The sequence below is a fragment of the Centropristis striata genome, chromosome 23 (genome assembly GCF_030273125.1).
Source record: "Centropristis striata isolate RG_2023a ecotype Rhode Island chromosome 23, C.striata_1.0, whole genome shotgun sequence".
NCBI lineage: Eukaryota > Metazoa > Chordata > Actinopteri > Perciformes > Serranidae > Centropristis > Centropristis striata.
The window spans coordinates 9,177,414-9,204,087 of record NC_081539.1 but is presented as its reverse complement, the minus strand read 5'-3'; the positions used below and the strand labels follow the sequence as shown (position 1 = coordinate 9,204,087).

The following is a 26,674-nucleotide window of genomic DNA, read 5'->3' as shown; positions in this document are numbered from 1 at the left end:
GTTGAAAAGAGATACTAAATGTATTATTACTGCATGTAAAGTACAACATTCCACAGTAGCAGTCTCTTACTAAAGAACAAGCCATAAAAATAAGCCATAAGTACCTCATCTTGTGGAATTATGTTATTGGAGAGGTAGATCAGGTTGCCAAGCTGTGGAGACATAACGGTTTGTTTGTTACAGTTTTACAAGTAAAATGTAAGTATTTGCATTTTGTCAATTACTGCTGCATATTGATAGATTATGATTTATTCATCTTCTCAAATTGAGAGGCATTCAAAAATGTATCCAGCAGTCAGAGGGCTGATTGACTAAAATGTCTATGAAAATGTAAAAAAAAAAAAAAAAATCAACAGAAAAGCAATTAAACTGCAATTAGACCATTTTATTTGCTCCTTTAGTCAAGCCCTGACCTACATGCATCTTATTTTGAAAGGTTGCAGCTCTGGGGCATGTTTCTAGCTACTATATACTGCGGCTTATGTATGCATGTGATGCTTGTAAATTAGTATTGATATCACTGCATGTCTTTGGTAATGTAATGTTGGATCACAAAGCTTAAATATATAAGACTAGTCCAAGGCAGTACCTGTATCTCTTTCCATCCCTGGGAGACCTTGAGGAAGAGACTTCCTGTTGCTGTGACGTACGCCATAGTTCCCTCTGGATCCCTGACAGTGTGCTGCATCATGCTCTCACGGCTCGAGAATGTTTTCATCTGAGAAACAAACTGATGAGTTTACATCTGAACACATCTTTGAGAATGTTATCATATTAATTTTACAGTGACGTGGCGCGTCATCATTGAAATGTTCATAGCAAGCTGGTGTAAATGTGTATATACACTCACTGGCCACTTTATTAGGTACACCTGTTCAACTGCTCATTAACGCAAATGTCCAATTAGCCAATGACAAGGCTGCAACTTAGTGCATTTAGGCATGTCGACAAATAATTGTGGCAATAAATAAATAAATAGATTTAAAAAGTGAATAAATGTATAAATAAATAAATACATGAAGGAAATGTAAAAATAAACGTGGAAATAAATAAATGTATTTAGAAAAATGAATACAAAATAAATAAATACACAAATACATGTGAAAATGTAAAAATAGATAAAAAATGAATAAATAAATACATGTGGAAATGTAAAAAAGGGAAATAAAAAAATAAATAGATAAAAAATGAATTTAAATTAATAAATAAATATATGTGGAAATGTAATGGAAATAAATAAACAAATATATTTTAAAAAAAGGTGAAATAAAGGAAATACATAGAAATGTAAAAATAAAAGTGGAAATGACTAATGAAAATTAAGAAATAATGTTGAAATAAACAATAAAATACATGTAAAAATAAAGAATTTAGATTGATTTTTTTGCATGTAGGCATGTTGAAGAAGAGCTGCTGAAGTTCAAAGCAAGTACCAGAATGGGGAGGAAAGGTGATTTAAGTGAACTCATTTTATTAGGTACACCTTGCAAGCTAATTAAGTGGCTGGTGAGTGTGAATAAAAAGTTCACTTACAGCTGCTGCACTACCCGAAGGTCCAGGAGGTCCAGCTGGTCCGGGCGGTCCAGGGGGGCCGGAAATACTCAAAGCTGTCATATCAGAAATATCGGCACACTTCATACAACGATATTGTAACTGGTTGTTCAATCTCATCAGCTAAAAGAACGATTAGTAAACACATAAGGTTGTTTCTATACAGGATGACATTTTGCTGTAATTGTCTGACATATGTATGATGAATTATACCTGAGCCATATCTTGATGGTGACCCAGGGAGTCCTGGAGGCCCTGGAGGCCCAGGAGGGCCGACCGGTCCTGATCTGCCGTAGCCTGGGATACCTGGTGCACCTGGGACCCCGGGGCGGCCTGGTGGACCCAGCACTGACTCTCCTTTGGGTCCCTGAAATGCATCAGGGGGAAGTTATTTATTACTTTAGTACTTTCATTATCACAAAGATAACAGAGATCGTATAAGGGATGAAAAATGACATAAGTAGAAATAAATAAATAGATAAAAAACTTAATAAATGTAGAAATAAGTAAATGTATTTGGAAATGTAAAAAATTAAATGTGGAAAAAAAATAGATTTAAAAAAATGCTTCAATGTAGAAATAAATAAATACATGTCAAAATGTAAAAATAATTGTGGAAATAAATAAATAATTAGATAGATAAAAATTTTTATAAATGTAGAACAAAATAAATACATGTGGAAATGTAAAAATAAATATAGACAAAAATGAATAAATGTAGAAATAAATAGATTTTAAAAAATGAATAAAAAAAATAAATACATATGGAAATGTAAAAATGAATAAATGAATGAATGAATAAATAAATAAATGAATGAATAAATAAATAAAAAAGTTAATAAAAAAGTTAATACAAGTGGCAATGTTAAAAAAAAGTGAAATAAACAAATAAATATATAAGAAAAAATAATTTTAAATTAATTAATTAATAAAAAAATACATGTGGAAATGTAAAACCAAATGTGGGAATAAATAAACAAATAGATTTTTTAAAAAGAAATTAAGAAATAAATACATACATGTGGAAATGAAGAAATAAATGTGGAAATAAATAATAAAATACATGTAAAAATATAGAATTTACATTTATTTTTTGCATTTATTTATATGTATCTTTTCCATTTATTTTTACATTTATTATTTTTTTAAGCTATTTATTGATTTATTTCTGCTTATATCATTTATCGTCCCTCATTAACAAGATGCATATTCATGGTATTTATTCTCACCACAGGCCCGGGTCTCCCAGGGGCACCTGCTTGTCCGGGCAACCCCGCCTCCCCCTTGTCACCTTTCTCTCCTTTAGTGCCCTGGTCTCCTCCTACTCCCTGTCATTACACGCCCAGGAAAAGAAAAACACACACAAGACCTGGAGGGTGAGTCTAATGGTACAGCAAGTCACCAAGCTAAATTTAAAAAAGCATTTCAGTATAAAACTTACCCAGCCTCCCCTGGGAAGAAATGAGCCTAAGAGACAGAAGGAGGGAGTTATAATTAATGAAAACGCTAGAAAAGTCCCAACATATTCTGAAAACTTCTTCATTCACAGGATGGTGATTACATTAGTTAAACACCAGGAAAAGTGTGAAGAACATAAAGAGAAAATACAAAATAAAATGTCCTTTTTAGTTCAGACGTCACAGTTTTCTATGCGTGTTATGATGTTCACTGTGTCAGATCAGGAGATTATAGTCATAAAATCCTGCTTTGGTAAAAAAAGAATTCTAACAATCTAGTGCAGGGATGGGCAACTTAAATGCTGGAGGGAGCCACAATTTTTCATGGACACTACCACAGGGCCACATATAGGACCGTGCACTTAACCAGATATGATGAAACTGCAATTTTAAATATGTTTACAGTGCAGTAACTTAACATATTTCATGCTCAAATGCATGTTTAACAGTATAAATAGGAAAAAAAAGTTCTGAAGCAAATAAAAAATAACCACTAACTGTGATTTCTTTTTTTAGTGCAAGAACAGCAGACCAACATTAATTGCAAGAAGTAATTTTGTGCATTTTTACACTGCACTTTTAAGGTTTCATGCTCAAATGCATGTAGTTTTACTGAGGGCCACTTCAAGTGAGGGTGCGGGCCGTATGCGGCCCCCGGGCCTCCAGTTGCCCATCCCTGATCTAGTGTGTCTGTCCAGACGTTGTGGGGTTGTTGTCACACTACATAGGACAAAATTCGGAACAACATTGAAAATTCTGACATTCGTGTAGACCTTGAACCCTGACCTAGCCCCTGGACTCTCTATGTGTGCTGCAATGTAAATAGTCTAACTAAGGGAACATTAATCCTCTGTTTTATCGGCGATGTTTGTCGCTGAAAGTGGGGGGACGGATTGGGATCACTATGAATTTAGTGCCATCTGCGAGCATGACACCCTGTATATGAGACCCTATCTGCGGTTTTACTCGGCCTATCATCTTCAAACAAAAACTGGCATGGAGTTTCAGGCCAGTACTTTAGAGGGAAGCTGACTGCAGAGCTCAACGCTGCTTTGTTTTTTTAAGTTGTGAAGATGCAACCAAAAGCCCATAGATAGTTAAATATAATTTAACCAGCCATTAGATACAGGCAAGCATTTAAAACACTGATAATAACACTTCTTTTTGTTTCTTTTTTTCTCTTGGTATCTAAAGACATTTATTATGTTTCTGTTATTAATTACTTTTTCATTGTGTGTACATAGGAGAGCTGTTATCCTTCAATCTAAATCTAATGTGTCGACTCACTTGGTGGTGCTGGCAGCCCAGGAAGGCCTCTCTCTCCTTTCTCTCCTTTCAGTCCCGTCTGACAGTTACCTTCGAGACAAACGGAGACAAACTTTAGTTAATTGCTTTTCATGACTGTTGACTTGTTGATACAGGGATTGATGTGATGATGTATATTGTGTGTGTTTCATAAAGTCTATTTAAATGTTTTAATAAAAGCGGTTAAAACAGACTATAAACTTTTTAATTTATGGCAAACGAAGAGATAATCAAACCTACCAACTGCGATGGATCCATTGGGATTAAGCTGAAATAATGGAGCACAAATATATTAACAGCAGTCAGTGGGGAGTGAATTTGGCAATCATGCATCAATAATAAGTAATTATCCAAATATTACATTTCATTATCAATATCAAACCATCCAATCTGTTACTTTAATCGACGTGCAAATGACACATGCAGGTTTTCTGTGGATGTGATTTCAGTTCTACCTCACTCCTGTGAAAGCAATGAGCCTTCACTTTCCCAGACTGGACATGCAGCATGCAGGAAAGTTTTTGACTGGTCCTGGAGCAGCTCTGAGTGATGAAATGTTAGTTAGTACCGGTGTTACACATGCACTTTATGCCCACATGGAAGGAAAAGAGACGGATAATGAGAGGGAGTTTGTGATTAGGAGATGCAGACAGTTAATTACTGCACTGTAAATTAAATGATGAGCTTGTGCAGGGAATTGATGTTTAATGAAGATAGATAGGATGCAGGTGAGCCTTCACAATAAAGGCTTGTGGAAATGGTAGTTCAGGACAATCAGGACACTGACTGTTGAGCTAAAGGTAATTAAACATGCGTAGAAGCATTTCTCAAACGTCAGGCCACCATTAATATTTACAATATAGTCGAAGCAGGAGGATGACAGACTTTATGTGATTTGAATTGCGGTTAGTAATGAATAACTGTTCATAAACAGTTAAATTCTCTGGCACAGACTGCAGAGAGAACGACTTACTGCCATTTTGCAGTGAGGTCTGGGAGGGATGGGGAACACGGTCTTTAGAAACCAGGGGGAGGGAGGGAGAGGACAGTGAGCTCATAACAGATAAAATACACACACGATGACTGAGGAGAATTCAATGAGAAGTGTGTGTTGATGTATTTGTGTGTGTGCCTACTCCTTTGGGGCAGTTGAATATTCCAGGGCGGCCCGGCAGTCCAGGACGGCCAGGAGGTCCCTGAAAAGAGCAAAACAGAGAGGAAAACAGACAAATGATGACTTATAGACAGATTCGGAAGTTTTAAAAAATTATATATGAAATAATAAATAAATAAATACATGTGGAAATTAGGAAATAAATGTGAAAATAAATAATAAAAAAATGTAAAAATATAGAATTTACATTTATTTTTTGCATTTATCTATATGTATTTTTTCATTTATTTCTACATTTATCTATTTATTTCTTAAACAGACAAATGATGACTTGTAGACAGTGCTGAAGTTTTAAAAAAATTATATAGGAAATGAAGAAATAAATAAATACATGTGGAAATTAAGAAATAAATGTGGGAATAAATAATAAAATACATGTGAAAATATTAAATTTAAATGTATTTTTTGCATTTATCTAAATGTATTTTTTCATTTATTTCTACATTTTCTTTTTTTTATCTATCTATTTATTTATTTATTTATTTATTTATTTATTTATTAAACAGACAGATGATGACTTATAGACAGATTTGGATGTTTTTCAAAAATTATATATAAAATGCAGAAATGAAGAAATAAATAAATACATGTTGAAATGAAGAAATAAATGTGGAAATAAATAATAAATACAAGTAAAAAAATATAGAATTTACATTTATTTTTTGCATTTATTTATTTGTATTTTTTCATTTATTTCTACATTTATTAATTTTTTATCTATCTATTTATTTCTTAAACAGACAAATGATGACTTATAGACATATTCTTAAGTTTTTTAAAATGTATATTTGAAATTAAAAAATACATGTGGAAATTAATGTGGAAATAAATAATAAAATACATGTAAAAATATAAAATTTATATTTATTTTTTGCATTTATCTATATGTATTTTTTTATTTCTACATTTATTAATTTTTTTATCAATCTATTTATTAAACAGATAATGATGACTTATATACAGATTCTGGAGTTTTAAAAAAATTAAATATTTTACATAGACAAACTTTTTACATGGAAGTGTGACTCACCGGCAGGCCTGCAGAGTCCCCTCTCTCTCCTTTTGGTCCCATCAGGCCCGGGCGACCCTACACACACACACACACACACACATTAACCAAAACCACCCAAGTTAAAACATTTTGAGAAAGTTAGATTGGATTTAACTTTAATGATTCCCTACAGGGAAATTTGGGAAAATGGTTTCTTGTTGACTGGGTTAATGTGTGATTTAATTTAACGTAAAAAATAAATTAAAAAAACCCTCTCAAATAGCAGGTGTACTGAACTCAAACTATTGGGTTGAGAAGCAGAAGTCAAAACATGCTCACTTTAAAGAAACATAGAAAATAGGTATTTTTAATCTGAACCGCCAGAGATGAAATTGGAAATGTTTGGTGAGTTCATGGTGCTTACAGGTCTTCCAGGAAAGCCAAATTCTCCTTTGGGCCCTGCTGGTCCGATAGGTCCCTGTTGGGAACAAAACAAAGTGAGCGATTATTTCATTCATAGAAACTTCCAAAGAGTGGAAACAATTGGAGTTAATGGCGTAATGTTTTTGTTGCTCGCTGTTAATACTTACGGTAATTCCAGCAGGTCCTGGTACACCAGTATCTCCCTGCAAAAAATACACATTTACATGCTTTTTTTTCCAATAACATGTTTACAGTGAGACTCAAATCCTGAAGAACATGCATAGAATAAATATCCATATTTAGTGCATGCAAAATAACAATATAATGAATATCATCTGGATCTCGAGAGACACACAAAACAAATATCTAACCTTGTCTCCTTTGGGTCCCATTGGAGTAGCCAGGCCTGACATCATGGATCCATCTGCTGCGAGGACATATCCTGGTTCACCCCTTTCACCCTGTATGAACACAGCAGTAATAGTAGAAGTAAACAAACAAATAAACCATATCAGGAGGACAAGAAGCAACATGCATTTACAAAAACTTTTATTGAATGGTGTGGGATGGGCGTTTGGAAGAAACCTGCCAACTGGAGCATCTATAACGTTAACGATCAATTAATCGATTAATCGCTATGTTTGATAAACTGAACTCTTCCTCTGTTTTTTAATGAACTCTTCAGAAGAAAAAAGAAAAAGACTGTTGGAGTTGTATGTGTTGACAAGATGAAGTAAAAAGAGGAAAAGAAAAGAAAAGAAAAGGGCAGCTTGCTTGCTACGAACTGTATGTAATTAAAAAACAATAAAGATCTATGTAAGATTTGCAACTGAAAAGTGATCTGTTTCATTCTGAAGAGTCAGCTTTTTCAAAACCAACATGGCTCAGTTCAAAATTTTGCTTCAAAATAAAGCTTCTCATCTCTTCTCTGACATGATTTTGACATCAGATTATTTGCTAACACTACACTTCGTAGTGATGTTTGTTCAAACAGAGAGACTGAAAAAAAAAATGCATACATGGGCAAAATAAAAGTTATATATACAGTACTGTTTTGTTAACGGACGCTTTTATTTTGAAAGGACAAAAAGAGACTTCCTGTCGATCTTAAAACTAACTCAGTGAGATTATACTGTAAAGATAACGTCGAGGATTCAATGTTTTATGTTTTAGCCCCTGAAGAGGCATGAGGTTAGTTTTAATAAGTAGTAATTCATGCTAGCAAGGTTTGATACATTAAGCTAGTTTGCTCAAATTAATACTCTTGTATTTCTGTGTGTTTCATAATTGTTATTGCAACTTTCAGTTTGCAAACTGTAGCTTTATCCAACTTAATTCTCAGCTCATTGGCTTATTGACGTACGACCGCAGAACTGATCGCTCGTCTGTGTTTCAGTTCAGTAAGTACTGATCGCAGTCAGAGATAAAATTAATATAAAAAAATACACAGATCCATTAAAAATTCCAAGTGATCGACCAAATTCTTAACGGCCAGTAATTGATCATGGATCAATTATTCCCATCCCTAGAACAGTGTGCATACAGAAAAATAATAGTGCACATGCTGTTTGTTTATTGCATTTTGAGCAGAGACGGGGCGTGCATGTCCCACTTACTTTCTGACCTGCAGGTCCATGAGTCCCAGGTATCCCAATGTCACCCTTTGGACCCTGTGGTCCCTGCAAACATTCAGGAAATAAAAATGTAAATAACTCCACTTCTACAGAAACTGCTGGATTTTGACAGCTACAAAGTTACAGTTTTTCTCAGTCGCTTTGGTGCATTTCTCACATCACTTTTAACATTTTTAACAGTTAATGCATTTCTCAAAACAATTAGTACAAACTGCAAAACCTAGTTGATAACCTGCAAAAGCGTGTCACTTGCTCAAAATGGATAGCTCAAAACTGTAAAATAATTTCTCTACGTGTTGTCATATCCATGTTTGTGCATTCATTTGCGTCATGTACGATTCTCCTGATGTTACTTCTGTTTGTGAGAAGGAACCTGACAGCTGAAGGCATTAACTGGATCAAAGGACTGTGCAAACATTAACCAACTATAGATCTCTGTTGTCGTGTTGTCGAGATTTCTGATTGAAGTTTTTCGTCTGATACTCACAGCGGGTCCCTGAGCTTCAAAAATCCCTGAGAAATTGAAGGCACCATCTGTATCGTTCAGTAGAAGCTGACAAAAAAAAGCAGAGGGAGAAAGCTGTCAGCGTTATCAAACTGACTCAATCACTTACACAAAATAATTAAGTCATAAAGATGATGTTTGTGTCCGTGCTCAGGTGCTACTCACATCCTGGAGGTTGATAAGGGGTCCTGGAGGTCCAGGTGGTCCTGGAGGGCCGGGTAGACTAAGACCATCCCGTCCTGCCTCTCCCTGGAAAACACAGTTAAGCCTTTCAGTAAAAAGCAACACAAAATGCTGTAAACTTTAAAAAAAATCTACACATGTATGTCCATATTGACACATAATCACTTGTTGTTGTTGTTTTTACCTTTTTTCCTGAATCTCCTTTGTTCCCCTTTGGACCCTGTCGATGAAACAAAACATATATTATCAGTTAAATAAACAGTTATTACTTTTACATACTTTTATTTGTCCTTATCTCTGTTTACATCTGACCACATTAGACCTATATTAGGCCTTCTGTATTTTTTCTATTTATATATATCATATACCACCTATATATTTAAATATATTTATTCATTGATGTTCATACTACTACATGCAACAACTTATTTAACCTATTCAACATACTAAAATATATTTTCTCCAACATGCAATATCTGTAAAAATACAAAGTACTCTCAGAAAACAAACAAACACAAAAAATATATTTCAATAACAATGCCAAATAGCAGAAATGTATATATATATATATATAATGTGTATAGAATGTCTTGTCTTTTATATTCTTTATTTCGTCTTTTATATCTATGTGTCTGTATCTTTCTCTTATCTTATCTTAGTATCAAATATGTGTCATAGATCACAAGAAATTTTACAGATTTTTGTCAGACTTATTAAACTATCTGCTTTTAAAACCATATTTCCAGTTATCTATTCCACCAAAAGTCACTATTAAAGCCTGAAAAATCACTCTGAACTTTTTGTAAAAGCAAATTTCTACACGAATCATGGGCAATATTTCAATTTCAATTTATTACTTGTTTGTTGTTACATGCTACATATATGTACCTATATTTCCATATTTCTATTTTATTCTATTGTACATATATCTAAAATTATTTCTATTTCTATTTGTACATATCATGGCATTTGTATTTATATTGTTGTAAATTTAGTGCTTATTACTTTTTTACCCGTATTTGTTTACAGAAGTACTTCTATTTCTATTTCTTATACAGTAGCAACTGTAACAAAAAGTAATTTCTGATTCTGAAAATTTTAATGAAACACATAATATTTTTATGTATCAACACTATCAGTCCACACATTTACTGACCTCTTCCCCTCTCAGTCCATCCAGTCCTGGAAACCCTGGTGGTCCTGTCGCCCCTTTGTCCCCCTACAGACACCACAAAGAACGTTAATCACACGTATACATACATGAAACATGAAACTACATTACAATACATGAAAATGCATTTTCAAGAAATGCAAGAAACATTATGAAAAAAAATGACAATAAAATGTCTTGTTTTAGCCAATTTCAGATAGATAGAGGGAAATTCAAGCATCCAGTAGCAGCATTCAAGCATACATTGAACATAGACTATACATATATTAAAATTAAACTTATAAATAATTAACCTATGCTACATCTGAATTTAAATTAAAATCTTGGCTAAAATATTAAACATTTGGAGATAAATTGGACTTTAGCTGGGAAATTAAACATTGCAGGAAGTTAAATAATTTGCAGAAAAACGTGCAGATAAATTAGACATTTGCAAAACAGAAAATTAAATCTACTTCCTCCCTCTCTGCCCTGACTGAGAGCTTCCAAATAATGCAGCTAAAGTCACACTCTTATTACAAGAATCACTGCGACGTATTGTGATGTTTCATTTCTGTAGGGAGGTGGTAACATGAGCGTGTCAGGTCAGATTCGACAAGGACCGCAACACGGCAGGTCATGAACCTGTCAGAGACCGGAGACTCCACCACGCTGCCAAAAGCTGACATCGCTTGTCGCCCTGTGGCCTTTCACTCTACAGCTGTATATCATGACCCGAAAGTTGAAGACATTTAAGAAGCGTGTGCCAGCAGCGTATGCAATGATAACAATAACATTTTAGAAATTTAACTCGACAGCAGACTCACTTTTTCTCCTGGTTTTCCTGGGGAGCCGGTTAAACCATCTTCACCCTATAAGAGGAAAAAGATGATGATATAAAAAGATGAAATAAAATCTAAACGATCATGAACTTTATGGTAACTTACACTACACTTAAAACCAAGTCATCACCCTGAAAAAATGACATAATTAGCTTTCAGAGCACCTTTTGACCACAGTAATACTGTCAAAAACACACAGATATCTCACCTTGGGTCCTTTAAGTCCAGGGATCCCAGGAGGACCCTGTGAAACAAACAAGTACAGGATATGAGTAAAGGACATTGAGGAAGACTGAAATTATTAAAACACATTAAAAGCTTAAAATTTTTTGTTGCGTGCAGTTGTACCTCTGGACCTCTGGAGAATGGAGCTCCAAAACCACTCTGCATCCCAGATCCTTCCAAGTCCTAAAACATTTGATGAATATAATTAACTTGTAAGTGCCAAAGGCAATACTGTCCGCAAAATTTTTAATCATTTCAATAAAATCCATGAAATCCCCAAGCCTTGCTGGATACTGCACATTCCACTTACAGTGGAAAGCTGAAGGCAAATAGTGGATAACTAAGCTATTTATGTACCACACATATTGAAAACTATTGTGAGAAATAAAGGCAGTGATGTAAATAATGGATGTAAATAGTAGTGCAAGGTCCAGATTTTCTTCATCCCTCAAAAACAAACAAACAGCACCAATATTTCCTAATTCCTAATAATAATGTTGTCTGTGTGCATGTTCAGCTTTACCCATCACAAACCTCTGGGTCGGAAAGGTAAACTTGCATTCTTTCTACTGGCCAGCAGGGGGTGACTCCACCGGTTGCAAAAAGAAGTCAGCTTGTATAGAACTCTATGAGAAAATGGCCCTACTTCACACTTGAATAATGAGTTTATGGTCTCAATCTGTATTTTTAAGTCTCCTTCAATACAGCATGATGTTCTTTTTGTAAATTATGGTCCGATTTAGTCAAAAAGACAATAAATAAGCAGGGTGTGGCTACCTTATTATGACAGGTTGCCACCACAGCACACTTTGTCTTAGACCCTTTCACAATGTGTTTTGAGTTCATTAAGTAATCAAAACATTTCAGTTGCCTAAAAGTTAAAGTTCATGCTTCCCGGTAATTCTGCTTTGACTTGCAAAAAACAAGACGGCAACGGCCAAAATGACAAACTCAAGACTTCAAAATGGTCCACAAACCAGTGAGTAATGTCTTGGTAGCACCGTCTACTTCTTCCCTACACTCTGTGGCATTACTGTAAATAATGAAATAAGGCGTGTTTCCACTGAGTACTTTTTGGAAAGCGGCTGACTGTTCTGGCTACGCACACTAGTTAGTTCCCCTCGGCCTCTGTTCTCACATAGGTACTTCTGTAGCTAACCAACGGAGTCCGAATGTGACAACAGACCGACACGGCAAGCAGTGCTGCCAACTGAGCAGCTTTGTTGCTATATTTAGCAACTATTTAGACCCCTCTAGCGACTCTGAACGTCTCAGAAAGTACCTACCCGAGGCAGGTACTTTCTGAGACGTTATCTGAGCCGCTAACTGGTGAAGTTGGGCGGATCCTCTCTCCCAAGTCGCACCCATAGCGGCTCACCAGAGGGAAAAGTACCTAATGAAAACGCGCCTATACACTGTACCTCAAAGTCCATGGAGAAGCTTCTCCCAGGAGGCCCAGGAGGGCCAGGTGGACCCCGGGGACCAGGCTGCCCTTCTGGCCCATCTGAGCCTGGTATGCCTGGAAACCCTGGAGGGCCCTGATCTCCCTGCAAGAGATGTGATATAAAGTCTTTATTTAAAATTATCATGAAATCAGTTAAATGAAGGTGTGGGAGAAGGAATGACTGATTTAAATGAAAATATATGTAATGAACTGTACAAATATAAAACATTAACTAACTGTAGCTTCTAATATCTGTAATGGTGCTCCACTGCCCAGTTAATGATAACATGCAATGACATATAAACGATTTTACCTTTGTTCCTGGCTTGCCGCTTACACCAGGCTCTCCCTGTTAAACACATATAATTCAATAAAATCAAATGAAACACAGCGATGACTAAAAGGCACAAAAAGGCGGTGCAGCTATTGCCACACAAACTTGTTTACACTCGAGCCCCTTAGCTTTATTAGTCCACGGGGTCGTCTCATTAAGAGCTTGGCTCTTTGTGTTAGATGGTTATTTAGTTTGTGCGTAATTGTATTTGCTAACAGAGCACTAAGAGGCCCGCTCAGGGGAAATCAGAGTGAGCTCATACAAAAGGCAGCATGGTGCAAGTCACACAAGCAGGAGACAGCGCCTGGTTGGTGTGCTGCACATTCTCATATGAGGAAATAAGTTTAAAACTGAGCTAGGAAGGTCAATGCATGAATGGAATATTTTGGTAGAACAGTGGGATGAATTTATTATGATCACCTTGTCTCCTTTCCCCCCAGCAGGTCCTGGATCCCCATCTTTTCCATCGACTCCCTGCAAGAGTGAGATTAATATATTTACTTTTTTCCAAAATTGTTAGAACCACTCATATTTTTGAACAAAGGTGGATGAGTACATATAAAATAGAGCTAATGAGCTCCCAGGGACTGAATTGAATAAACCTTTTATGCACCGAAACAGTGCTGAAGTGAATGTTGCAATCCTGTGAGTAAATCCATTCACACAGTTAGTAAAAGCTTCTGACATTTTAAAGAAGAAAAGACACATTTCCCCCAACAGATGCTGCAGCTCAGACCATGTTTCTAAAGCTCTTACAGTCGTTTCTGCCAAAGTGCTGCTACTGGAGCTGCAGGATAATTGGAAAAAGACACGACTTATTGGAACTTTTAGTACGTGGGTGCATTTATAGAAATAAAATGGGCCGTTACTGAGGAGGCGTGCTGTGAGGCGATAAACACACAGACATTTTTTTACCTATATAAAAATGGTCTCACTCTCTGTCAACAACAAACACACACACTTCATATGTTTGCACATTAATCTACTGTCGTGGAAAAAAATATTAGACCATTGTTTTCTTTAATTTCTTGTTCATTTTAATGCCTGGTACAACTAAAGGTACAATTGTTTGGACAAATATTATAATAACAAAAACAGAGTTTAATTAAGAGCTGATACCTAGACATTTTCCATGGTTTTCTTGATTTTAACCAAAATCATTATCAAGAAAACCATGGAAAATGTCTAGATATCAGCTCTTAAATTAAACTCTTATGAGCTATTTTTATTGTTATCATTATATTTGTACAAACAAATGTACCTTGGCACTAAACTAACTTGGTACCAGGCATTAAAATGAACAAGAAAGCAAAGAGAAAACAAGGGTGCTCTAATATCTTTTTCCATGACTGTATACTGTGCAGCAAGCAATGGCAGCAAAGCAGTGAATGAACATGGCTTTTCAGATAAAGTTTGGGGGAAATACTGTCTTTTCAGTCCCTTGGATCTGATGGGACACGCGTTAATACCTGACCAGACCCTGAACCAGAACCAGACCCAGAGCCACTAAACCACTCCTCATCAATCACCTGAAAACAAAAGTTATGTCAGCAAAAGTGCTCTGAGGCCAGGAGCACGCTTTCTTCACAAATCCCTGCTGTCTTGTTCGAGAAAATAAACGATTCTCGAGCAGAATGGACCGTAAAGTTTAGCTGTTGCTGTGTTTTGTGCACTGTATGTGAAAATTAGGGAAAAGTAAAGAAGGAAAAGGATGTTTAGCTTACAGGCAGGCCAGGTTCACCCTTTAGTCCATCTCTCCCAGGGGCCCCAGGTGGTCCAGGAAAGAGGTCCTCAGGTGGGGGTCCTGGGGGCCCTGGTTGTCCCGGGAGGCCAGGAGGCCCTGGAGGCCCCTGATGAACAAGACGACATATCTCGGTCACACAAAAGGTTTAGAAAGCATGTAACATTGGATAAAGACAGTGTCAAACAAACACATGAAGCTGGAGCCAGAGTAACAAAATGACCAGCAAAAAATAGTTGACTTACCCGAATAATCTCTGCATCACTGTCAAAGTCTTCAAATCCAGAGCCCTCCTAATGATCACATGTTGATAACTTAATTTAGTGAATTCAGACTGAGCCACATCACTACAAACTGAAGGGATTCATGTCAAAATGACTCATATTACAATCCAGTCAAATTGCTGCCAGAGATTTATAATTACATACCTAAAAAAACAAAATAACAAAAACAACAGAACAGGCATAACTTGTTTCATATCTATCTATAAAAGTTTGAATTTGACTAGGAATTTAAAAAGTATAGCATTTTCTCTGAATTCAACAGCTGCAAAGAGAACTGAGTATTAGTGTTGCAACTGGAAAATATGTTACTCAACTCTAAATGCTAAATGCACATACTGATAGATATAATACAGTGTTATTAAAAAAATGGATGTCATTTTTTTAAATCTCCACTGAGTCCAATATTAATAAACTTTTAATTTTTCAAAAATCTGGATATTCTATTTTTAATTGCTTCTGATATTTTGTTTTATATCATATTTTATCATATTTATATATCTTTTATTATTTTGGAAGGACAGTTTTTATTTAATGGATCTATTTTCTCAATTACTTTTTTATTTTGTTATTGTATTTTTATTTTGTTATATTTTATATGTTTATTATATTTTATATATTTTTTATTATATTGTATATGTTGTTGTTTTTTATATAAATTTACTATTTACAGAAAAAAAGTATATACGGTTGGTGGCAGTGGACTTCAATGTAACAATTTTAATCAAATGCCATTAATAACTACAACACATCAGATTTTACTCCAACTAAAAGTGTTAAAATAAAGTGTTTAATAACCTACCAGGAACATGGAAGATTTGCTTGGTCTTCCTGGAGGTCCTGGAAGGCCTGGAGGACCTGGTTTTCCAACACCTGGATCTCCCTGAAGGAGACAGCAGTGGGATGTTATCATGTTTATTTGTACATTTAGTTTTTTAACTGCTGATGATGATGTTTCTGTAAATATTTTATATACCTTTTCTCCCTTAGGACCAGGCTCTCCCTGTAGTCCTGGGAATCCTGGAATCCCAGTTGCTCCCTGGAAAAAGACAGTGAGAGCTGTGGTTATAACTATAAAAAAAAACCATCACCCCTTAGAGGTCATATTGAATCTAGCTGTGAGAAGTGTAAGCAGGAATGAGGCCAAGACCATAACTTGATCTTTGACCCTGATCCAGTCCCATAAGTCATTAAAGGTAATGGGCTGGATCAGCAGTTAGTATCAGCTCGTATATAAAGTGTAGCTCTCCAAATTAGTACCTGTATGTTGGAAATGGGTACATTCCTGCAGCACTTTTCTCCAGAGACCATAAAAATGAACCTATAAATCTACAAGACTTTACTTACTGGGACACCACTTTCACCTTTACTTCCCTGTAGGAAAGACAGAAATAGAAAACCAATCCATCATTTTATCTCCTGACCTAAACAACACAGTGTGCTAAATAATTCTTATGATGTTCTGTAAATAGAAGGCTACACAGTTTAGAAATAGAACATTTTGAATATTGCAGATGAGGCAAACAAACTCACAGGTTGTCCGTCTTTCCCAGGAACTCCTGGTGAACCGGAGGGTCCCTGTGGTCCCTGTGGACCCCGGGGTCCCGGCTCCCCTCCCTCCCCGTCTCCTGAGGCTTGTCCTGGAGGGCCGGGTGGTCCTGCGGGACCTGCTGGACCTGGCTCTCCTCGTTCTCCCTTCTGTCCTGGAGACATCTGGAGGGACTGTGCAGAAAATAGACTCTAGATGATTAATTTATTCAAATAATAGGATAACTGTAATATAACAAGCCATAAAGCAGTGTAAAAAGCTTAACAAAAGGAGTTGTTGTGCATAAATTGGGTAAAAAAAAGTATTTTTGTGGGCATTTTATCATCATAATGTTGGTTTCTTGATGATTTCCCATCAGAATTTCAATTAGGGAAAACATGGAGTCTCAGTTACAGTAATTAGCATGCACTGCAAGATTTTGACTCATGGGACAGGTACATATTTATCGCAACTCATGACTATTAGTGGTTTAATTGAACGCAGAATAAAGCAAGTGTTAATTTATGTTGAACATTACTGCACAACCATCAATATCACATCTTAAATATGTGCTTGTGCAACATTGTTTACTAAATAAGGAAGAAAATCAGTACTTACAGTGTCAAGTATGGAGGCTGGAGTGCTTGACTGAAGTGGTTTTACTGTAACAAAGACACAAAGTGAGGATGTTTGAAAAATGCAAATTCAGTCTTCAATAAAGAATATGACACATCATAAGTATGGTTACCTAAATGACCTACAAGGATAAAGACATAAAGAGAGACAGAAAAGGCTGATTTTGACTCTTTAGCACCACCTGCTGGTTAGTTTGGGAATTACACCACAGCACACCTCTAAAATAAAGTAAATGTGCATGTGTGTAACAGAGGATTAGATACGTCTATTTATTAATTACCTGCAAGAAGTAACCAGCCGCCACCAAATACAGAAGTATAATCATATAATGTGAAAAATATGGTGTGTGTTTGGCTGTTTTTACCTCTTACTGTGGTCATGTCCACCTCCTGTCCTGAAGTCTCCTCGATGTCTTCATCATCACTTCTGAGTGACGTCTCAGTGGGCGGGGCTTGGACTGGTGTGGGGCTCGGCTCTGGGAGGGGCTGGACATAAAATAAAATAAAAAATAATCATAAAACAAATTTCCAGGGCTTATTTTCAGTCATTCAGGGTGTTTTTTAATGTAAATAATGCAAAACCATGCAAGAATAAGAATAACAAGTCTGTTTTCATGTTTTCATATTCTACTTTTTGATAGAGCCTGACAGATATTAACATATGAAATGCATATCTGTATCAGTGTATATGCTTTCCAATATGTGCTATTATGAAGGAAAAACTCAACTCAACTTTATTTGAGTTGAGAAAAACTTTTTTTCTACTATATATAATGCAGAAAATGTTGCTTGCCATGATTTAGATATAGTGTTAGGTGTTGACTGAGCAAAAGTATGTTTATTTAGCTATTTATTTTATTCCCATTTATTCTTTATTTTCTCAGTTATCATATATATATACAGTCAGGTGGCTTACAGCACCAATTTTTTTTCCACATGCTCTCGATCTCCATGGGTAGCAACTTCATCAAGATGGTGGATAGGAGATGGCAGCCATATAAAATCTATGAGAACCAATATATCTTCCAAGCCACTAAGATATGTTCATTTTGGCCATGTATTTACATAATTTTCAACTCAGTTCCTAAGCGGTCGAACATATATTAATATAAAATTAACATATCTTTTTGATCAAATAATTATCTAGTGATATTCTCAATAGCTTTAACTGATTTCTTGACCCAGAAAATGTATATTTTGACACCAAGATTGACCTTCTAAGTGGCTTGGAAGATATAATGGTTTTCATAGACTTGTTAAATGTTAAATATGATTGAATAATGTCTGAGAAAGTAGCTCTCTGGGTTTATTTTCATTCCAGCTAAAAAAAATGTACTATATCAGCCGCGAAATTGGTTATCGATGAATTTTCCCCTCTTAAACTAGTATCGGCATCGGTCTCGAAAATCCCACATCGGTCGGGCTCTACTTTTTAATGTATTCATAAACAACACTTTCTGTTAAGATCCAACAAAACAGTTGCTCAGAGAAAAAAAAGAGCAGAGTGAGTGTTTGCAGCAGATGGTAGGAAATGTTTCCTCTCAGATCAGATCCAACTACAGCGTCTGACTGAACACTCCACACACTGCAGCAAGCTGGCTCCCAGCATTAATACAACATTATTTCTGCATTATTTTTCACGAGATCGGCTGTGGTGATAAAACATCTTAACCTCCCGTCCCTTTAGAGAAGCCTGCTGCTCTGGAAATAACTGGCAATGAATAAAAAGCAATAAATCTATTCTTTCCTGAAGAGTGTTGGATTTGTTGAAATCTGTCTTCTTACTGTCCTGAGGAGGAAATGGTTCAAATAGCTCCGAACTGTCTGGATCAGAGCTGTGGAATATCTGGTGACACGGCACCGAGGTATCACAGTAATTATTCCAATCTACACACAGGTTAAAGGTTGAGGATTCAGGGTTAACTGGATAATATTTATTAAATATTCAAACTTGAATATCACTCCCTTTTCTTGTGATTAAAGTTAACTTACTACTGTTCGACTACTGTTCGAACAGGTTGCAATATAGTACATTAAGCTTTCAGCTGCTATACTTTCTGTGCAATTCACAGTACTAGAGGTGGGGGGAAAAAATGATAAAGCATAGTATTGTGATATTTTGTGTGGCAATATTGTATTTATTCATGGCAGCCAAGTGTCGATATTTAGAAGATCTAAGGGATCTAAAGGATATCGTGTCTGGAAGTTGTTGAAATAATGCTGCAAAATTAGGCATGTTTTATGTTTCATTAAAAAAAAAATTCAGATCAGTGAAGCTTAAAGTTGAGGAAAGTTTGAGAAAATGCTGCAGTTGTTGTCGTCCATACATGTTTGATATCAGTTCAGTTTGACTGGATACTTTGTTGGTCAGTCTGTGGGTTTGACTCTCATTGTGGAGAAATAAAAACTGAAACTGAAAAAATGCAGAGAAGAATTGATGCTGTTTTTTTAAGGCAAGGGGTGATCACACTAAATATTGATACGATTAAGATTTTTCTTCTGTTCACCCACTTTGCAATTTGTTAAGTGATAAAAATAAACTATTAACGGTTTGATTTTTGAAAGCATTCTTATTTTACAGTATTTTTTACACCTGCCTAAAACTTTTGCAAAGTACTGTACATTACATTCTTACAGCATTGTATTTATACTTTTATGTATCTTTAAATAAAGCATTTTTGCCCCCAAGCACTTCTTTTGTTGAAATTTAATTCAAATGTACCTTGTTGATGTACAGTTTGAATGACAATAAAGTATATCTTTAAAGTGTGAGTATATCTATATAAGTCTAAGTTAAGAACTGGTTCAAATTGAAATTATTACTCTAAAAGGGGACCAATTTCCTTATTAATTGCTGTCATTTGCACATTACAAATGCACGCTGATTGCATCAACCATTCTGTTGTGTTGTTTCAAGTTAGAATATTTCATAAATATTATGATTTGATCCCTCTCCTAACCTTAACCTGTTCAGAAATGGGAATGAATGCACAATGTACAAATGTTCTCACTCGCCTTCTCTACACTAGAGATATTTTAACTATTGTGTTGATGCTAAAAATAAAAAAAACCTGTAAAGGCCTGCCCTTTTTCCACACAGAAAATTGATCATAAATCAATAAGCAGCAGAATTGATAATGGAGTTTGGTATCAACAAAATCATATCAGTTCCCATCTCTAGTAGCTGAATTTATCCTTAAAGCGATTATTCATTTACTCACTTTCTTGCAGGAGTTATATGAGGAGATTGTACCGGTAAGTCTGATGTTTATATATTTAATATGAATCTGGAGCCAGCAGACTGTTAGCTTAGCTTAGCATGAAGACAGGAAGCACCTTGCAATCTCCAGTAAGACATATTTTCCATACTTTGGATGGAGCTGTTTCCTACAGAAAACAACCTTCTCATCTAACTCAGAAAAAAAATCATGGCACTATTTAATGTTAAATGATCTAATGTCTCTCTTCTGCTGCCCTGTTGTATCCCTATTTTATTTTTCAGAGAGCGCTGAGCGGGCAGGGAGCAGCACATATCACCATGTTCCAGTCTCCACCAGGCCTGCAAGGATAAGAGCTGTGTTCTTTGGTCCAAGTCCAGCCCAGCTACAGTAAATAGGAAGCACAGAGGGATGCTGTGGTGTGTCTGAGAGTGAGTATGCACACACACCATGGTGTACTCTCTCTCCTCCACAATCTTCTTCACTTCGTCCATTCCCTCCATGTCTTCGTAAGCATCGTCACCGCTGCCGTATCCGGAGGCCTGGAGAGAAAAAACGAGAGCAGGGAATCAGAAGATAAACGTGCTGAAAGACAGACATGATTGAACGCTCTTTAACAGAAATTTGCAATCCGAAATCAAGCTGCAGAGAGAGAAAAATAATTGGGGAAACGAGCCAAAGAGGCAGTTACCCTCGTTTATTAAAAAATTCTTGGATAGCTACTGTTTTGGTTCCCACAGTCTCTGCCTGGAGGCGGATTAAACTCTATCTAGCTCAACTTTAAAAACACTGGATATCGAAGGTGATTAATGCTCCAAACAATGTTAGAAACAGAGAGACACAGGAAACCAAAATATGTTCCTCTCAGCACATCCAAATATTGGACTAATGATTCGTGGTGCAGGCAAAATGCAGACCTATGTGAAATATTTATCCTCATATCAATTAATCCTTGAAACCTTGAATGTTTATTACAGGCAAAACAAATGATATCACTATGATGGAAAAATGTAAATGGCTAAAAGAACTGCACTGCTTATTAACCCTTAAACTAGATTTACCGGCTCCAGGTTTGTTTTTCTCTGCAAACCAGTCAGGTTTTTTTTTGTTCTACTACTAATGTATTTCTTATTTCCTTTATATGTAGATTTATGTTTATTAAATATACATATGTTTATTCTTTATGTTTATATTTGTATATTTATGTAGTTTAAGTCATTTAAGTTCCTTGAAAATCAAATTTAAAAAATAATTAAAATATTTAACACCATGCTGAGTCATCATAGGGACACAGCTGTTTCTGAATTCATATTTAATTAATTCACATTAATGAAAATTTATTTTCCGAGATAAAATGTATGAAATTATATGAAATCTGTTTGAATGTATTTAAAAAAGTAAAAATAATTTATTATTATTATTATCATCATCATCATCATCATCATCATCCTATAAAGCCAGGTCCATCATTTTATATAATAATAATAATAATAATACTATTATTATTATCATTGTTGTTATTATTACTACTATAATTATTAATAATAAAATAACTATTGGCCTGGCTTTATGGGATCATTGTCATGATCACTTCATTTAATTGAAATAAGTAGGATAAATACACAAAAATATATGAATATAATATATAAACAGGGTTGTCCACATATATCTGTCAATATATTTTACTGTAGTACACTTTTCCACCAGTAGAGGGAAGAATAGTTCCATGTTTTGGCTGCTGAGGCTGCATGTTCTGATCGAAGCAATATGATCTTCAGTTCAGGGCGTGTGTGTGTGTGTGTGTGTGTGTGTGTGTGTGTGTGTGTGTGTGTGTGTGTGTGTGTGTTCTTGTGCACACTCACATAAGGATCGTCCTCCTCACACTGGTCATCCGGGGCCGTGGGATCTGACTTCAGCACCAGCTGCTGGATGGAGCCCTGGAGGGAAGAGAGAGAGGAGTGGTAGAAGAAGAGAGTCCGTGTTATGCTGCGTGGTAATTTACTTCATTCTGTGTCATTAAGTTTTATTGAAGCTTATCGTGCATTTCCCACACAGCAGCCGACTGCCTCTGTCTTTCAGCATCACAGTTTATCCATCTCTACCGCCATCATCAGTCCACACACTCTCCAGCTGCACACACAAGATGATATTCACACACAACTGCCAGTGGAACAGGTGTCTCACACTCATCCAAACTGTCCGTCACAGACAATTTTCACATCAACCTTTTAGCAAAATATCAATATTCAGATCCCTTACTTAAGTAAAAATAAGTATCAAAATGTACTTAAAGTATCAAAAGTAAAAGTACTCATTATGCAGAATGGACCCACTCAGATTGTTTTATATATTCTCAAAAAAAGTACTGGATTTTTGTTATTTTTGATGCACTTACAGTACATTATGTATGTAAAATTTTACTTTTGTCCAGGTGCAAATTGTAACTACTTGATATACATTCATGTGGTTTAATTTATAAGCATGTGTGATCATTTTAAATTGATTTTTTTTTCATGTTAAATCTCAGCCTGAAAAGTAACATTAGCTGAAATGTAGTGGAGTAAAAAGTACGATATTTGCCTCAAAATGTAGTGGATTAGAAGTATAAAGTCACATATGTAGAAATACACAGGTTTTAAATGGACTTATTTAGATTCCACCACTGCTAGTGGATAAATGCCATCAGCATTTGTACCAAAAATTAAAATATTTTTTCAACTGATCTACATTTTTTGTTTTAGGTCTCAATTCATCAACAGCTTTAGATTTACATGTCATTAAATATGAATATATTATCATAAACAGGGTCATTTTTCTATCTTTTTTATGTTTGACTTTTTAGAACTTGTAGCCTGGCATTGGCAGAATAATTTGTAAATGTGCATTAGTCTGGAACCTTCATGTTATCAATAAGATCAGACCATAATGCCTCTAAGTAGACACTTATTACTTATGTGGGACTTTTTAAAAACTTTTTTCTATGTTACTAACTTTTTTTTAACCAGTCCGAGCAACAAAAAGTGTGACATAGTGTTGATTGACACATGTAGCTTGGGGCGGGGCTTGGTCCATTTGGCGTCCTAGTCACAAACTTTCTCATATTACAGCTAAACCCTTAAAACTAAAGTGTGTTTTTTAAAACATTTGAGGCGAGTAATAGCCAACACAGGAACAGAATCATGACTCTTATTTTGTCTTGGCTGCCGAGTTTGACAGTTTGATCTGAATTCTCCTATCAAACCCCCCATATGAGGTAAACAGTTGTGATTGGCCGGGACGGGTGGAAATCTATCTGAATGATGATCAGACGTATCTGCCAGCACAAATAAAACACGAGTTACAGCCGATTCAACAGGTTTCCAGGCAAGTAAACTCTGTCCAAAAAATAGAAATCATTGTTTATAAATGTCGGCCCGTCTCTGAGCTTTGTAACAGCTGCTGGACATCAGATCTGTTTCCCAACAAGGGACCTGCAATGGAGTTAACAATTTGACACTTTAGTGCTTCAAAGGTGTAGCAGTGTTGAAGCAATGATGTCTGTATTGAAACCTGAAACAAGCTAAGATTAATGGTCGGATGCTTCTTTAGACAGAAGTTGAATTCAAGTGCATCCCAGATACGTTAACCCTTACGCCCTCCTCACATTTGCACACAAAAACTGCTATTAAATCCCCATACATTAATATTTTTTCAGCTTTTTTTTTGCATTAATGTCTTAAACAAATTGAGACATGTTCAAAACGACCAAATATTCAATAATTTTCAGAATTTTAACCCTAATATATTTGAATTATTCTATAAATTCTTCACAAAAAAACCCACAAAAAATTAATTATTTTCCAAATAATAAATAGTAGGGGGCTGGAGCTTTGGTTGTGATTAGAGACTTGGATATGTCAAAGATTAGCAAGAAAAATGATTTGATGGCATTAGTATATTTTATGTAGTGCCAGATACTCCCTCTTGTGATCTTCGAGCCAAAAAAGGCCACGCACACAAATACTGCTATTAAATCACCATACATCAATATTTTTTTCGGTTTTTTTTTTGCATGAATCCCTCAAACAACTTGAGATGTGTTCAAAACTACCAAATATTCAATCATTTTCAGAATTTTAACCCTTTACATGTCAGTTTATATATTTAAATTATTCCATAATTCCATAAGAGACTTGGATATGTCAAAGATTAGCAAGAAAATTGATTTGATTGCATTAGTATTTTTTATGTAGTAATAATAAATACTCCTTCTGGACACCATTGTGGCCAAAATATGTCTCATTGACTTCCATTCAAAACATATTTTTTAATCTATTTGCCATTATGATATAAAACCATGCATTCTGTGATGGCAGCGTTTAATTTTGAAGAAAATTAGTGATATTTGACATTTTCACTTTTCACTTATATATATATATATATATATATATATATATATATATATATATATATATATATATATATATATATATATATATATATATATATATATATATATATATATATATATATATATATATATTCTTATATAATAGAACTTTGTGGCTACCAGGGGATGTGATGTGATGAATGCCCTCTTCTTGCAAGAGGTTTATGTTAGTTATTCTTTCAGTTTAACCTGCTTTTTCCTTTAATCATCCCCGGACCATCTGTGGATCACAGGTGTTAAACCCAGTGTGTGCCAATTAAATATACAAGTTAATGCCCTTTAAACTCCTGCTGACTTGCATTCAAAAATCTGGCAGTATGTTCTCATCAAGTGTGTCAAACCCTTTAATCTGCTTATAAAAGAAGCAAGTGTGAAGATTTTCTGATGCATGCAACTCATGTATTCCAATGAAAACGGGGCCCCATTTAATCTATAGGAGGAAAGAATGTTTCCCAATTATTTAGTGTATGCATGAGTGTGTGCACACATGCAATCAAGAACAATCCTTTAGATCTGAGAGTCAGTCAGTCTCCTTATTAGATCAGTAAAAACTTGCTTAAGGCACTTTCTGCCAAGTTTATTGATATTGAGTTCTGGCCAGAGGACAAACACCTGTTTTTAATGGAATGAAGAATGGTCTATGAAATTGAGAAATGGAGATTGAGGGGAAGAACAGAGAGCAAGAGACAGAATGGGTGGATGTGAGTGTGGGTAGCAACCAAATCAGACACATCTGTTAGTGCAGTAAACAACACATCTGAAATAAACAAAGACTGTGCCACGCACAACGTTTCCGCTTTTATAATCATTTTAGTACATAAATGGCCGGTTCGTAAAACTTTTTTATTATATGAAGGTAAACACTTGAAGGCAGTGGGAGGCTGTTTGAGTGCCACATTTTAAGTTGCCAAGTTTAATATATAAGCCTATAACACAGACGAGTGCTTCTAAACGTGGCCTTGAACGTCTCTTCAACACAAAACAGACACACAAACACATTCAGAAGAGGGCTGGCCTTCTATCTGGAGGACAAACTAGTAGTAGAAGTTTGCTTCATACATGTGGTTTGACTTAAAGAGTCATCCCACCTGTGATATTATCTCACATATTGATCAGCAGTGGACTGGAGTGGGTTTGTACTGCAACAAAGCTTCTTTACATTACAAACAGGGATAATAATGAACTGTCAGAAGTCTCATAAGAGCATTTTTTATGGATGGTAGACTGGATAAAAGAAGTAGACGTTACCAATTGGTTTCTGGACTATTACTTTCAAAGCTTGAGTTTGCCATTTTAGCCGTCAAGATCTTTATTTCAGAGCCGCAAGTGACAATATTTGGACAAAAGGGTGGCTCACGTCCACTAATTCCAGTGGCCGGACTGCACCTGTTATGTTGTGGGTCAAATTGACCCATTTCAAAGTTTAAAAATAAGAAAAAAACTGTTTAAAGTATTTTTTCATACAAAGAAAAAATTAAAAAAACCCAATGTCATGTAAAAACATTGTATTTTATATGTAGGTCTTTCAAATGTACATGAAAATATGTTTTAACTTGCATTTTTTATGAAAAAAAGAGTGAAATATCCTCAATAAAATATAATCTTTCAGAGGTAAAGAACACCA

At 35.4% G+C, this 26,674-nt stretch overlaps 1 protein-coding gene across 1 annotated transcript in view; it reads right to left on the bottom strand.

Annotated features, from left to right (window-relative positions):
• LOC131962033 (collagen alpha-1(XVIII) chain-like) overlaps window positions 1-26,674 on the bottom strand; it is an 81,857-nt gene that overhangs the window by 2,499 nt on the left and 52,684 nt on the right. Inside the window, exons 6-41 of the mRNA XM_059326982.1 lie at window positions 22,484-22,558; window positions 21,071-21,163; window positions 17,769-17,889; window positions 17,387-17,430; window positions 16,774-16,962; window positions 16,588-16,614; window positions 16,217-16,279; window positions 16,043-16,123; window positions 15,205-15,252; window positions 14,943-15,068; window positions 13,639-13,692; window positions 13,198-13,233; window positions 12,862-12,987; window positions 11,564-11,623; window positions 11,424-11,459; window positions 11,201-11,245; window positions 10,380-10,442; window positions 9,408-9,443; window positions 9,206-9,289; window positions 9,023-9,088; window positions 8,518-8,580; window positions 7,273-7,362; window positions 7,069-7,104; window positions 6,903-6,956; window positions 6,518-6,574; window positions 5,450-5,509; window positions 5,287-5,328; window positions 4,769-4,855; window positions 4,554-4,581; window positions 4,296-4,364; window positions 2,993-3,018; window positions 2,781-2,879; window positions 1,765-1,918; window positions 1,534-1,607; window positions 590-718; window positions 105-152 (exon numbers count right to left, since the gene is read on the bottom strand). Of these exons, the coding sequence (XP_059182965.1) occupies window positions 105-152; window positions 590-718; window positions 1,534-1,607; window positions 1,765-1,918; window positions 2,781-2,879; window positions 2,993-3,018; window positions 4,296-4,364; window positions 4,554-4,581; window positions 4,769-4,855; window positions 5,287-5,328; window positions 5,450-5,509; window positions 6,518-6,574; window positions 6,903-6,956; window positions 7,069-7,104; window positions 7,273-7,362; window positions 8,518-8,580; window positions 9,023-9,088; window positions 9,206-9,289; window positions 9,408-9,443; window positions 10,380-10,442; window positions 11,201-11,245; window positions 11,424-11,459; window positions 11,564-11,623; window positions 12,862-12,987; window positions 13,198-13,233; window positions 13,639-13,692; window positions 14,943-15,068; window positions 15,205-15,252; window positions 16,043-16,123; window positions 16,217-16,279; window positions 16,588-16,614; window positions 16,774-16,962; window positions 17,387-17,430; window positions 17,769-17,889; window positions 21,071-21,163; window positions 22,484-22,558 (2,589 nt within the window). The remainder of the gene's footprint in view (window positions 1-104; window positions 153-589; window positions 719-1,533; window positions 1,608-1,764; window positions 1,919-2,780; window positions 2,880-2,992; window positions 3,019-4,295; window positions 4,365-4,553; window positions 4,582-4,768; window positions 4,856-5,286; window positions 5,329-5,449; window positions 5,510-6,517; window positions 6,575-6,902; window positions 6,957-7,068; window positions 7,105-7,272; window positions 7,363-8,517; window positions 8,581-9,022; window positions 9,089-9,205; window positions 9,290-9,407; window positions 9,444-10,379; window positions 10,443-11,200; window positions 11,246-11,423; window positions 11,460-11,563; window positions 11,624-12,861; window positions 12,988-13,197; window positions 13,234-13,638; window positions 13,693-14,942; window positions 15,069-15,204; window positions 15,253-16,042; window positions 16,124-16,216; window positions 16,280-16,587; window positions 16,615-16,773; window positions 16,963-17,386; window positions 17,431-17,768; window positions 17,890-21,070; window positions 21,164-22,483; window positions 22,559-26,674) is intronic.